The sequence below is a fragment of the Pholcus phalangioides genome, unplaced genomic scaffold, assembly GCF_987345545.1.
Source record: "Pholcus phalangioides strain wild (caught in Gottingen) unplaced genomic scaffold, Ppha-v1.0 ptg000015l_1, whole genome shotgun sequence".
Classification (NCBI taxonomy): Eukaryota; Metazoa; Arthropoda; class Arachnida; order Araneae; family Pholcidae; genus Pholcus; species Pholcus phalangioides.
Genome location: NW_028301608.1, coordinates 115,783,021 through 115,798,342, shown reverse-complemented (window position 1 = coordinate 115,798,342; position 15,322 = coordinate 115,783,021). Strand labels below are relative to the sequence as shown.

Genomic DNA, 15,322 nt, shown 5'->3' with positions numbered 1-15,322 from the left:
TTTGCGTTTTTCTTGTCAATTTTGAAACTGTGTTTGATTGATTCAAATCAATTTCTAATGAACCGCACGGCTACTTTCCACCAACAGAAAATTTCGACTTCCGTACGATTACAATTTTCATGTTGCTTCTGCATTTGTGTGAAAGAAAAAATCTTGTAAAGTAATGACCAGTTCAAAATCTATTTTTTTAAACGCACGCATTCGTAATTTTGAACATGTGCAGTGTCATAGGCGTGCACACAAATAGACGTCATTTGGAATCGTGTCATACATCCTCCCAGTTAGAATAGAGTTACCAGATTCGAGAAAATTAGCCCGAGTAGTGTGGTGTGCTCGTCTACCACCGTGAAGGTTGCTGTCACCACGATCTCTGGTTCAAACCCGGGAGGAATATATATAAATAAGATATTTTCCCCTAACGGGCTTGTGGCGGCCACCGATAGCATTTCCAACCCAACTCGTTAATGGCAGTAAATTGCGATACGGTGATATGGGCAGAGTTGGTGTATGGTGAAATAGATTCGAAAACTGAGAAAGAGAGGAGGACGTCTGCACGCGCATTCTTGGAAACGTCACTTTTCAAAATTTTTACAACAGATGACGATACTATAGTGACAAAAAAAGACGAAGCGGAAAAAAGTGAGTAGGGTCAACACCTTCTATATCAAAAAGCCTCCTCGCGAAGCTTTGACGTCACTGAAGTCGTGCATTGCACCTGTAGCCATTGGATATAGCAGTTCGACGTGTGCTTTATCTTTAATGTCTGCTAAAATCTTTACTTTTTTTGCATGACTATAGGCGAAATGAATGACTTCAGTGACATCACGCGCTTCAAGCGCAGGCTTTCTGCTATAGAAGGTGTTGGTGGGGTAGGGTTACGAGATCTGAGAAAGGAAGATGCCTGCACACGCATCCGTAGTAACGTAAATTTTCTCAACAGATAGCACCACTCCGCTGACCCAAAAAACCGACCACCACAATGATTTTTCTCAACTAAAATAGAAACACCAAAAAAAAAAGAAGAAGAAAGAGAAATACTGATCCGTCTTCCATCGTTTATAATGAATAGTTAACACCATCTGGTCAGTTTTATTTCTTCACGGTCTTCGCCTGGAGCATGGCGAGGTTTTTCTTTGGTCAAGAAACTTGTCCTTTATTACATTTATTGGCATTTCTAAAAGCTTTCATAGCATAAGCACCTACCCTCATGAAGTTTTCTTTTTCTTTCGGGTACGTTACTGTTTTGCTAGAGGTGATTTCCCATAGGAATCAGCATTGAGTGTTTTTTGCATCCTATTTTCTTTATTTCTGAATGCAAGAGGTAATACCTCCTCTCCCTCCCCACTTCAATACACGGCATTTGATGTTGGTGAGCAAATATTGGTATTTTTAAAATTGATCTTGTGTGTGCGGTCTTCTTGTTCCAGAGCTACTTTTCGGACTGCCGTTTCCATATTACCCTGGAGCAAGCTCTGCCTTGGTTAGAATTGGCATCTGCTCTGCTTGGAGGCAACTTGGGTTCTTGTATTTTGGGAATTTCAATGGTGAGTAGTCAAAGCGTGTAAAAATGTGTGAGAAAATCAAATACACACATCAAGGAAAATAATAATAATTGTGAAACCCCCCCCCCCTGAAAAAAGGAGGGCAAAAAGGCGAATTTTCTGAAACGTAGGGAGACTCTTGAAATTACATCAATGGGGCGTCTGGTAACCCTAAGTTAGAAGATGAAGTGAAATTATATATATAAATGATTTTGGAAGGTTATTAAGTCGAAATTTCTCGGCAAAAGATACCTCCCCCCACTTGCTCTATAACGTAATGAAATATACTGTATTCCTCCGCATTAGCTGGCATGCTAGGAAACAGCGAGGGCCATCAGCATACCTGAATCAGCATCGATTGAATTGGCTGATTTGAACCTTGTCTGTCCTCTGCATTATAGGATCCTTTCTTCCTGCGTACGACCCTGGATCTGCGCCGTGAATGGGTTGAATGCTATGAATTCAAAGTTTGCAAATGGGTGAGGATGTTCAAGGAAGGTCAGGAGGAATTACGAGCTTGGCATGCCATGCTCGGGCCACAGCTGGGCGTATGCAACCAAGATCCTGAGCATGCGTTAAAAAAAGCATCGTTCACACGTTCTTCCTTCATTTCTTGAAATATCTTACCTATTTATGAACCTGGGGGCGTCGGAAGTATTTCGCTGAGAGCTCATCTTAAGCTCAATGTAAGAAATTTTGATTTCTGAATCAGTTTTGCCTCCGACGCCACTTTATGAACCTTAAAATAAATAGATCTGGCGATGAATCTGCTCTTAGTATCACGCTATCCTGTTGCCGCGCATGTGCCCCTCTCTCCCTGTGCTCAAGCACAAAAAAAATTATTTTCAGTAGTAGTTTATAATTTATCTATTTTTCCTTTGTTGAAGGCACTCAAACTCAGACGTTGCATAAATCCAATAGAATCGACGAAAAAAATGTGTGTGCGTGAGAATAGGGAAATGAGAGATACGCCATCTATACGTCAATTTAAGAATATCCCAAGAATGAAATCACTAATCAAGAAGTGACTGATCACTCCACTAAGGAGTGCCATCATCCAAAAGCGAAGAGGGCAGAATAAGGGTTAAATTTCCAACATAAAATCAATATCTCGATTGCTTCCTCCCCTCGAATGAAAAAAACTCATTCATGCTCCGATACCACTAAAGCAGACCAGACCATCCAGCTATGATATCTCATCAAATGCAGCTACTGACCAGAACCGCCCTTATGAGTGTGTTGCACCGGGCCCCGCGTTTTGGGCCCCCCCCCCCGCATTTTCGGTAACAATAATTTCTTTCATAAGTTTTGCATTTTCATCTAGAAAGAAATAATTCTGTAATTATTTTTTTCATAAATTCTGAATTTTCAATTATAGAATTATTTAAAATAATATGTAAATTCAAAATTTTCAGTCAAATCTGAACTTTCATCAATTCTGAAAATTTTCATTCATTTTGAATTTTCATTTTCAATTTCCGAATATATATATATATATTTTCGATTTCCTTCTCTTACAGAAGAAAAAAATCTGGTCTAAGGGAGGGGCCCCTGCTATTATTTTCGCTCCGGGCCCCCGCATCTGTTAAGGGCGGTCCTGCTTCTAACAGTGGAATTTTATTGCCTAACATCTCGATGAATAATTCAGAGAATTCACTGGCATCAATCAAAACGTCGACGTCAAAGCGGTTAGGTCTACTAATAGGGAGTCATGCAAGTAATGCGTGTTTCAATTTTTTTTCTCATTTGTATACGTCTGTGGATGGAGGTGTGATGTAAACACTCATTTATGTAAGATTTCCGCACACGTGTTTGTAGTTCTCACCAAAGATAAAAGATACATAAAAAATCGCCCTAAATAACAATAAATAAAAAAATGAATGAAAGCCTTATTGTGTGTGTACGGCGAGAAGAGAAGGAAGTTGTGGCTTCCGTTGCCCAAGAAAAAAAAGCCACAAACACATAAAAAACACGAACTCTGAACAGGAAGCATCACCAGGAGACCGTCGACAGTTGTGACCAAGCGAACCTTTATTGTATTATCATCTCACCAACACCTGTTCTCTTTCTTTTAACCCATTTTGTATACAATTATAATTGTAGGTATACAACTTCACACACTCAAACTACGCCTCAAGTTATAGAAGGAAAAAAAATCTGGTTCAAAAACATATTCCGATCTTGTTGCGAAGGAAAAAAACTGTAGGCTCTCTCACATCAGTGGCCCTTTTTCGAGGTCTTCTCCTTCCTGGAAATCGCCCATCGAACGACAAGAAGAGAAGGAAGTTGCGGACAAGGATCCACGTTCAGTAAATGGAGGTAAATTAAGAGTATCACGTGTGTGTTTTTAATGATCACTATTATGTCTGTACTATAAAATGAATAATAATAACGTGCTAAAGGATGGCCGATTTTAACAAAACGGACATACATAGGGGAAACGTATGACGTTTTCTCATTTGATATTGATGTCTACCTACATAATTTTTCGGACTAATTTAATTCAGCCATAGGTGCCGAAACCTGGGGGTGGGGGAGACGTGGCTATTTGAGCCCTCGCCCCCAATAATTAATGATATACAATGCAATGCACCCCTTGTTTCTCCCATATATACGGGACGACTGGAAACATACAGCCCCCTCAATGTTCTATCCAAGTCGGCGGTTCTGAATTCAGCCATGATGGAATTTCCACGCCATAACGGATCGATGCAGACAGGGCCGGACTTCGGCAGGTGCGAAGGGTGCAGCTGCAGCAGTCCACTAAATTGAAGGGGCCACAAAACGGAATAATTATACTTTTATTATATTGAGTTATATTCTGACTTGACACAGTAGCGTCGGAGCGAGACCAGAAGGCCCAGAAGGTGCTCGGAGCATCCACGGTTATTTGTAACATGTGTCCGAGCGTCGGACCTACAAGCCAATAGGGGTCATGCGAGTTTGGTGTCCCGGGCTTTTTGTAACCCCTGGTACTGAACTAGAAAGGGCGTTAAATTCTTCCTTACGGCTGGTTCCCATAATACAGTGGTTCTCAAACTTTTGTCACTAGCGGCTCCCTTGCCTAATTCATGTAATGATCTACGGTTCCCGAGAATATTTTGGTATATATTTTTCCATATGAAACAACCACTTCTCAAATCATGAATAGGCACACAAATCAATATCTCCAGCACACTGATGCCCCCTGACAAAAATTAACAACGCCTCTAACAGCCGCGATACACACTTTGAGAATCACTGCCCTAATCGGATCCCTTTCGAGCCCCCGACAGCCCATTGAGGAGTCCTGCATACAGATGTTGTGCAGCAGTGTCCTGAAGCCACAATTGCTATTTCTTCTCCACTGGGCAGAGGGTACTGGGGTCCAAATTTATTACCAATGCTTTTTTTTTGTTATCATAACATAGTAGTCGATAGTCGTTCTCGATAGCAATGTGCACCAGGGTGTCCGAGGACATTGGAGGATTGGGAAGGAAAAGCCCTTTAGAGAGCCACAAAGCTGTTTCTCGCACCGGGCCGCAAAATGCGTAAGCCCGTCGCTGGATGTAGATCAGGGGTTCTTAATCTTTTGTGTTTTATGGACCTTTTGTGCCAATGAGATCAAGGCCACGGGGTCCTTCGCAGGAGAACATTCGGCATATAAATAATGTAAAAATAAGTTCATTGTTTTCTCATTTAAGTTCACAGACATGGATCACTAAGAGATCCGTGTACCCGAAGTTAAAAACAACTGATGTAGATGAGTGTTATTCACACAATCAGCACTTTGGAACTGAGGACCTATTATTGGTCCTCACGAGGACCGAGCACGAAAAGAAATAAAGGAACCCTTCCCTCAATTGTGTCATAGTCACTCGCTTCAAGCAACAGGCCTGCAACGGTACAAATTTTCAATCGTTACAATTTCACCCATAGTTAGAAAAATAGATGGCAGCTCTGTAACAAACATTTCACAGAAACAAACCTCACGTTTAGGTTCCCAACACGTAAACGCACATTCAAACACGTACCAATTCGTTAGAAGTTCCACAGAAGAACACGGACAAGGTGCATGTATGGTTTAATAGTAGTAGTAGTCACTCGCTTCATTTTTAAATTCTGATGTCTTTGTTCTGAGACCAGAGCCGTAACTAGGCTCGGCAAACCGGAGCACTGCCCCTGGGCCCCGAGCCGAATGGGAGCTCCACAAAAGTTTACATTTGTTTTGCATAATAATAATCCTTTCAAGAGGGGGCTACAAGGAAAAGCCTGCCCCGTGGCCCCGAAAAGGCACACTACGGCCCTGTCTAAGACACATTCTGTGTACCGCTTGGCAACCTGCCGCGGACAATCTTTTGAAAAAACGACTTTTCTACGTAGATCAGTGGTTCTAAACCTTTCATGCTTCAAGTACCTGCAAGAGAAATAAGTAGAAAGCATGCTTAGCGTACACTTAGTATTTAGTGCTTTTTATTTTTATTGGATATACGCAAGTATATTTACAGGAGCACTCAAGCATTCTACAAAATTCCAAGCATACGCAATCGTCCTACGTTCCTTATGGTAGGTTTTTGAAGTTGAAGCAGGCAACAAGATAAGTGCAGCAGCAGGCTTGCGTGCTGCTAGGAATGCGCAGGAGGTGTGCACACCCCTACAAATGTATAGGAAGCTTGCGTACCTCCCCCCCCCCTCCATAGGAGAAGCAAATTGGGCTGAATTAGATGTATTTTTTTGCATTACAAACTTGATGTTAAGGAGACTTCCAAAAGATCCCAGCCTATAGAGGTATGCCAAAGGTCTCAGAAGTGTTTTAGACCGGTGGGTGCTCGACATGATCCTTATACGGGACATTTTAATTTCTGAATTAATTCTGAGGGTGCTCAGATCGGTGCTACTAAATATTGCGGGTGCTCGGCACTGCACTTGGTTCCAGGATGCGAGGGCTATCAGCTATGACGCTCTTTGATCGAAAGGCTAGACTGCTTACGTGTACCCTTTTACTGATTCTAAGCATAAGACGGTGCTCAGGATTCGAAAAAGATCAAAGACTTCACCGCGTTATGTCATATTAGACACCAAATAGAAATTTAACTGAAATTGATAGATATTCGTTCAATATTTTCATAATTCATTCGTTCAATATTTTCATAATTCATTCGTTCAATATTTTCATAATTCATTCGTTCAATATTTTCATAATTCATTCGTTTCAATATTTGCCATACTACTACTACTCAACCGTACATACAGGTCGTATTCCTCTGCCTCGCAAACACATTCCCCTGCGGAACTTCTAACGGTACATGCCGCGTTATAATGTATGTTCTGAGTGTATCTGTCCACCCCCCCCCTCCATCATTTGTATTCATATGTTATATGTTATCTATTCATATTTTGAAGTGAAGATCGTAAATGCGCTTGAATTTTCCCGTTATATAAATATCATGTGCTGCCTGCTCTCTGCGGAAAAAAATTCGTCCCGATTGGGGGGACCAGCTCACATTCACACCTTAAAGCCGGAAAACAGCAGAAAACCATTTTCAGCTGACCGCCACTGTGCCGTCAACAGGGCTCGAACCTGGATCCCCATAATGAGAGTCCAGCACGATACCCACCTGCTAATATTTAGTGCTCGCGAGCGTGCTCGATCAACGATTCAATCATACTTACAACTTCAGATGCCACCTCCGGTCATTCCAGCACCGGGGAGGGGTTATATCCATAGACTTAAGATATAAATAGTATTATTACTCTGTGGTTATATCTCTCACTTTATGAAGCACTGCCCATCTGATATGAAAATTGTTAAAACATTCGCTGATTCCTAGAGCTAATATTTCACCGCCGAGAACTAATATTTCTACGATAACTAAGAGTTAATTATATGACGTAATTGTTACTTTTTCACTGTTCTTACACATCATTATTTGCCGCCATTGCAGATCATTATCACCGCAGACGAAACGGAAACTTAAGGATAAGAGCCTCCAAACCCCATCGATTCGCAAATACAAAATGATTTATGAATCGCAATTACGGCGGACCTTGGCCTTGCTTGCTGTATTCCTTCTGTGTGAATCGGGACTCGGCCAACACTCGTATAACCGCAAAAAGCCAGCCATTTGCAGCAACGACAACTGTGGGACCAACGACCGCCTCACGAATTACAAGTGCTGCTTTCAGTTCTTCGGATGCTGCTCGGAAATAAAGCAGACAAATCCACCAGACCATCCAGAAACCTCCAAAGAGCCGAAAGCTACCGTTCCGCCAGAGACGACACCCATGGTCACTGCAAAAGAGCAGTCAGCCGAAGATTCGTTCATAAGAGCTATAAAACGATATCCATGCAAGAGCAACTGCTACTTCTTCAGGCAAAGCGTTATTTGGAGCAAAAACAAAGGGAACCAGTAGCGAGTCTGGTGTCACAATTATAGCAACTGTTCAGCTGATACAACACTACTACTACTAAACCATACATGCACCTCGTACATATTCCTCTGTGGAACTTCTAACGAATTGGTACATGTTGGAATGTGCGTGTCCGCGTTGTGAACCTGACGTGAAGCTTGTTTTTGTGTAATGCTTGTTATAGTGCTGCCATTTGCCTCCTATTTTTCGAAAACTGATACAACACTGCATCTCTAGCAAACGATAATAATCAGAAATATTATAATAAATCGATGCGAATAAAAATCATTATCAATACAAACACATTGTTCCGCGATCTGCAAGGTACTGTATTCACACTCGTTTATTGTTATTTGTGATTTCTCAGTTTTTACTTCTTTTTTTGACAACTTTGTGCAGCAGTTTTGTTGGTACTTACGTATTGTACGGAACCTGAGCCAAGCGCAGAGATTTCTCACCAAAATAGACATAATCCCATTTTTGCTGTAACGCTAACTTGGTCCATTAGCCCTTTTAATACAGCATATTGGGTACAGCATATTTTGGTAACCCTGTGAAATCTCATAGCTTGCGCCAGGAGCTATTGATATGGCAACCCTAACGGTTTTATTCGGAATCATGTGATTTTTAACAACGTTCATAATACTTTTTTGACGCTACATGATACCAAATTCAATTTTTATTCCTAGATATCGTTACAATCTGTGATTTTCCATTCCTTTTATTGCTAAAAATCTATACATATGAAATTGATTTCTACGTGTCGGTGAGTATGGTCTCTATACACCTCTTCAATTTTAGATCGATCTTCGCCAAATTTAAACAGAACCGACGTGACGATTAAAGAATCGTCAGAGCTGGGCAAATGCCAGAAATATGTCGGGCAACAATGGTTTCTGGGCCTCAACAATGACTTTTGGAATGTTCACTTTGGTTACCTTGGTTCCTTAAAAATTCCATTTCAGACATGTATATGCCTTTACAATGGTTTGTTACTTCTTTATGGGGATCACTTGCGTGTATATGAGGAAACCCTTGCAGCGCCGGGTATTATAGCTAGTAGAATATAAAGTTAAAAGATTGATTGAACTTGGTCTGACTGTACGGTTCCACGCAATCACCCTAAATATGCTCTACAGAAACGTGTTTGTAAGGTCTAGCGTACTAACCCGGATTGGGAGAGAACGGTGGTTCGATTACTCACTGAGGCAGTCGAATTTTCTTTCCTGAATTAATTTTTGCATCAGCCACTTCCCACTTGCCTAAACTTTCGTATTGAATAAAGAGGAGAGTGACACCATCTTCAAGTATTCCTTCTGGAACGTAACTGGTTTCGACCCGTCTAATATCGATATCCGATTGATGCACGTGTAAACGGAAGTCCTATATAACAGAAATTAAGATCCTATTCCCCCTTCCTTCGGGATGTAGAACGAATTCTAGTGAGGAATCCGCATATAGATTGAAAAGCATTCAACACATGTGCAATAACTCAAGTAGGAGTAACGTTTGACCCCCTTTTTACAATTGACAATTCAGCTTCGCCTTTATTATGGAATCCTAATCAAGTTTTAAATTTTTTGTAAAAAGTATTTCACTCCTGGCCCTACATAGAAGCCGATAGGACTCCAGCTCAGGGTAAACCATTTGATTACAAATGATTCCGTGCTTTACAACGTATACGAGACACCTAACGGACACAAAAAGACAAGTCAAAAACTAACAAATGTCGATTAATATTTAGCTCTTTTTTTAAGCTAATTCCATTCGAAAACGATATCAACGATATAAGAACATTAGGGGTCGTTCAAGTATTACGTCACCATCGATACTGGGTGGGGGGGGGTTTGGATAATGCTTACGTCATCAACCACCCTTTATGAAAATATGAGTTAAGATTCAGAAGGGCAGAGCTGATACGAAATTTTGCTGACAAAGGGGGGAGGGGTCAGCGTTTTGCTGACTTTTGCTCACAGGGGGGGGGGGTGGAGGGTCAAAAATGGCTAAAAATTTGCTTACATGATACTTGAACGGCCCCTTACACATATGGTGTCTTCAGGGCAGCAACTAGAAACGAAATTTTACTATTTCGACGGGGACTATCCATCTTGGGGCAGAGCCGTCCTTACGGGGCGTGCGACAAGTGCGGTCGCACCGGGCCCCACACTTAAAGGGATGATTTCTTTCATAAATTCTGAATTCCTTTTCTATTCTGGAATTGTGTCAATTGTGGAATTATTTCCTTCATCTATTCTCTCTGTTTCTTTCTGAATTTTCATCAGTCTGGAATTATTTCTTTCCCTCATTCTAAATTTTCATCAATTCTGGAATTCTGATTTTTCGTAAATTCTAGAATTTTCATCAATTTTAGAAGTATTTCTTTCGCTCATTCCGTTCATTTTGAATTTCCATTACGTCTGGAAAATATTTTATTTATTTTGAATTTTCACGTGGGTGCTGGAATTGCCCCGTTAATTATTTTTCTCATTTTCGATTCATCGATTCGGAGTTTATATTAGTTCTCAGACAGTTTCTTTCATTAGATCCCAATTTTAATTGGTTTTTAAAGTTATTTCTTTCATCGATTTAAAATTTTCATTAAACTTTTTTGTTAATTCAAATTTAATTGTCTATATTTCTTTGCATGGAAATTCTTCAGCATCTGGATGTGCCGCGATTCCCCCTCTACCACAGAATATAAAAGTCGGGGCTAAGAGGCCCCGAAATTATTAAGACACCCCACTTCTAGTAAGGGCGGCCCTGTCTTGGGGGGCCCCCTTGCAATTTTTAATGGAAAAAATAGTGAACTCAGCGCTCTTTCTGGTCCAACGCCCGGGGGCAACAGACCCCCCTCCCAAATGTTGTGATTCAGGGTGTTTTAAGGCAACATTTTCATATTGGTGAGTTTCACGTCCGTCAAATTTCACACAAGAATGCATTTATTTATGCACTTGCATAATATGTAGCGAGTAGTTAAAAGAATCGGAAGTCTCAAGAATATATTCTAAGAAACAAAAATCCTTTTCTTTTTTTTGGATTCTGCCTACGATAAGGTGGAGGTTAAAACATTCCACATATGAATGCGTAAAATTATACAAATAAACAAACAAAGTACCCCAACAAACACGCGTTATTGCATTTTAAAAAAGAAAAGAGGTTGTTGATCGCTTTATATGAGATTTGCTAATGAGAGGAGGCCATAACCGGTCTTACGACGACACGGGCGTTCTTGAAGCAACATCTTCGGCAAGGTCAATGCCATCCTCGTACCAATGTCTATAAAAATGCCCGGAATGAAGTCCTGAGGGGGGCAACAACAACAAAATCCGATTTCTATTCTCGGCAGTCGCTTCCGTAAACGAAGGCACAACTCGGTTGGAATCACATCTATTCGGTGAGTGTTTTTGTGTATCGTTTAATTTTCAAACTTTTTTTTTGCATGAATTTTAAAATGCACGCAACTTTATTCGCCAAAGTAATTCCCATTAACAATGGGTACTAGAGACATTTTGTTTTCTGAATAAGGCCACGGATTTTAACACTTTACAAAATAATATCTAATATATAATAATGGAAAAATAAGTTTTCTCACATTCAAGCTGTCGGACTTCCCTCAAACCTCTCCATGGACCTCTGGTCATGATCCACTGCTCTCGAAGGCTTCACCGGGCTCCTCATATATTGCTAGGGAACAGTGCCGTCTTAACGCATGGGTCCACCCGGGTCCGGTCTGGAGGACTCTCAAAAACAAGAACCGGTCGAAATTTTCAACAATTGACCAGGTAGGGCCTCAAAAAATTACTTAGCCTGGGGTGGGGGGCCCATGATGCTCTAAAGACGGTCCTGCTAGGGAGAAGAATCCCATATATCAGATATATCTATGTCGTTACTCGTCTGGAAGCACGTAAGGCTGCTGTTTAATGCTTATGGCTGATTTCTTACACGTGAAGTCTTGATCTTCAAAGGTAAGGCCACATCTAAAACAAAATTTCACTCCGTCACCCGGGGCCAGTTTTTATTCCCTCCCCTCCAGTGGTTTTTAAACGGAAAAACAATGAACTCGGTCGCATATCATCTAGCGCCCGAGACATCAGACCCTTCTGTCCCCTCCCCTTAGTTTCGGCCCTGTCAAACACACACGTCTCTGCTATACATAACGTAAACACTATCTGATTCTGTAAGAAATCATAATTTAACGTGATAGTAAAAATGTCGCATTCTGATCTGAAATGTTCATTTGCATAGGAACACTTCAATTTACAGAGAATTTTTTCCTGGGGGGATCGCTGAATAGGAATTTACACTTGTCTCTAAAATTCAACAGAAATGGAAAACAATAGAGAGATAAGAAAAAATTGAGTGTAGTAATCAAGATAAAAAAAACTTGCAAAAAAGAGCAAATATCTTCATTCTGCAACAGCTACGCCGTGCTCCCTACACGACGTCTGTGCTCGGTTTCGTATTTCCTAGTTATTGATCGATATTTCGCCCAATTTAAGTAGCGAGTGCTCTATGCACATTTCACGAATTACCGAGGGCTCGGAGCTGGTTTGAGCGCTAATTTTTGTGCGCGCAAATCTCGGCGCCCCCACCCCCAACCTATACCGCATATGTTAACCTTTAACGGCTAACATTCCCAATTAGGAACATCGGTTTAATTAATTAGAAGAAAAAAATATTTATCTTACATGAAAGCATTTTTCTCTTGAATGCATGAGATTCCCAATTTAATTTACAAAACAAAAATTTGGTTCGTTCCAGCACTTACAAATTTAATTCTTTTAAATCACCCACTTAAGAATAAAATTTAAATTTTTTTTTTGTTTTGATTTTAATGTTGTTTCTATGGACATGACCAAGAGAAGTCCAGAAAACATACAAGAAAATTTTTTCATTAATTTTATGGTCGATGTCTCTAAACCCGCGGTTCTCAACCGGTGCTCCGCGGAGCCCTTGTGGCTCTGTGTGTACTCCCCAGGGGCTCCGCGACGGATCGAGGAAAATAAAAAAACCAGTACCTATTATTTTTTTCAAACAATAATTCCTACGGGGTACCGCGAGTCAGAAAAAGGGTGAGAACCGCTGCTCTCTCTAAACTAAAGGATCAGAAGAGGAAATAACAGAAAAAAAAATTCAAAAAATCAATTCAAATCTTAAACCGGCTGGTAAAAGGTTAAATACGTACCGCTAATGAAGACACCGAAATGGAGGAAACTATTAAGGCCGTGGGGTAGCCAGGTGTAATGCAAAAACGGGATTCAAGGACGCTCGTGGAAGAGGGGATGCGCTATAATTATAGATTGTATAATCCAGGGCCGTAACTGGAGGGGGGCAACTGCCCCGGGCGGAAAAATTAAGGGGGCGGCAGCTTTAGGTGGGAACAAAGAACACCATAACGAAATTACCGAATTTTAGAGTTATGGGGCGGCAGAAATCCTATATTTACGGCCCTGGTATAATAATCACTTATTGGGGGAACGTTCCTATGCCATTGATCTCACTTTTTTGGGCAATTATCCGGTCTCATGTGCCGAATAAATTTCCAAGAGCCAAAAAATCATTATGGATGTGTTCTAAAAATTAAAAAATAAATAAACTTTTAAAAGGACCATAATTATTAAAATTCTATCCGATCCTTAAATAAAGGAGGGTAAAAATTACGTATATATAACATAATTTTTGAAGGCATTTTTCCAACATAATCTCCAAATACTATATTTCTAACTTTCTTTGGAGTGTATTTGAGTCTAAAAATTATGAACCTACTGAAACAAGACCGTAGCGGGACTTATGGGTCTGGTCCTCCCCCCCCCCCAAAATGTGAAAAATTACCGAAAAAAGGGGCCGTTCAAGTATTACGTCAGCAAATTTTTACCCATTTTTGACCCCCCTCCCCCCTTTGTCAGCAAAATTTCGTCAGCACTGCCCTCTACCTCCTAACGCATATTGGTGGGATCAAAAAAAAAGGGAGCCATAGGGGCTCGAGCGCCTCCACCCAGACGAAAAAAAATTTAATACAAAATTTTTTTTTTTTTTTTTAATTTCGAAGGAAAATACCTTATATGTTATTATAATCAATTTCTGTTAATTTCAATGCTATTTGAAGAGTAAGAACTCAAAATTTCTCTTTAAGAAATTCATTGCAACCCACCCTTGACCCTGCAGACCAAATGTGGCCCCCAAACCTAATTTTGTAAAAATGAACAAAGTGGCACATTTACAAGTCGCTTAAATGACCCGTGGCACAATTCCAGAGCATTTAAGTGGCCCGTGGCACATTTTCAGATCAGTAAAGTAGGCCTCAAAGATCATTTTCACATTCAAAGATCACTTAAGAAACCCGCGACACAGTTCCAGAACACAAACGATCCGTGGCACATTTAGAGATCCATTGAGTGATACGTGGCCCAGTTTTAGAGCACTTAAGCGGCCAAAAACGTTGATCAAAAACGTTTTTTTTTTTTCATTCAATTTTTTAAATGTAATTCAAAATGTACTCATGACACTAAATGTTAATGGAAATTGTGAGTACAAGTAGGGTTTACTTGATCTAAATTTCAGAACGATTTGCCCAGTATTTTTCTCAAAATTCGAGAAAATATTGAAACTCTGAAAGGACAGACTTTTAGAAATATAGTATATTTTAAGAAGACAAACCACTTCTTTGAAAATTTAATTCTTACAATATCAGGTCAATCACTCAAAGATGTTTTAACAGTTTAAGGATCAAAAATGCACCTGGATATTCGTGTTACAAACTTGGTTATTTTCAATTGTATTACAGAGTAATTTTGAAAGGACTATGAAGATTTTGCACAATTGTTCACTGTGTATTTAAATAAAAAAACACAGAACATATGTTCTGTGTAACAAGCTATATTGTAGCTTGTTGGATAAAACGTTTGGACTTTAGAGAGAGAGGATGCTTCAACTGCACGAGCAGAGATATTTCATACAATAAAACAGTGAAACCCCTTGCTACTACAAAAAAAAAATTTTTTTTTCAAATCTAGTTTTAAAAATTAATTTTAATCTTAAGTTAAACTCCTCTCGACACAATGATATATTTTATGATAAATCTCTCTATAATGATATTCTTGAGATTTTGAAATATCCATAATTTTTTTTTATATCTTGCGTTTTTTTTCTTCTGAGGGCATCTACTAATGCCAGTATTTTGCACCACTCAACTTTAAAACATATGGAAGTTGTGGCTTTTGCCCTTCATATGTATGACATAAAGGTGAATTCCTTATTAAAGGCTAAAAATACACAACTGCATTTTTTATAAATTATAATTTTGTGCATTCAATAAATGCTTAAAAAGTGTATTTTCTGGTGTTAGTAATAATGCTGATTTAGAAGGGATGTCAAAAACATACATCTGGTGG

The 15,322-nt window shown here is 39.9% G+C and overlaps 1 protein-coding gene across 1 annotated transcript; it reads left to right on the top strand.

Annotated features, from left to right (window-relative positions):
- Positions 1-3,749: 3,749 nt before the first annotated feature.
- LOC149077674 (uncharacterized) lies at positions 3,750-8,065 on the top strand. The gene is made up of 2 exons (XM_089242879.1): positions 3,750-3,860; positions 7,466-8,065. The coding sequence occupies exon 2, from the start codon at positions 7,539-7,541 to the stop codon at positions 7,932-7,934; it is 396 nt and encodes a 131-aa protein (XP_089099005.1). The 5' UTR covers positions 3,750-3,860; positions 7,466-7,538; the 3' UTR covers positions 7,935-8,065.
- The last annotated feature ends 7,257 nt before the right edge of the window (positions 8,066-15,322 follow it).

Coding starts and splice junctions, on each gene's coding strand:
- LOC149077674 (XM_089242879.1), top strand. CDS start 7,539: ATGATTTATGAATCGCAATTACGGCGGACCTTGGCCTTGCTTGCTGTA.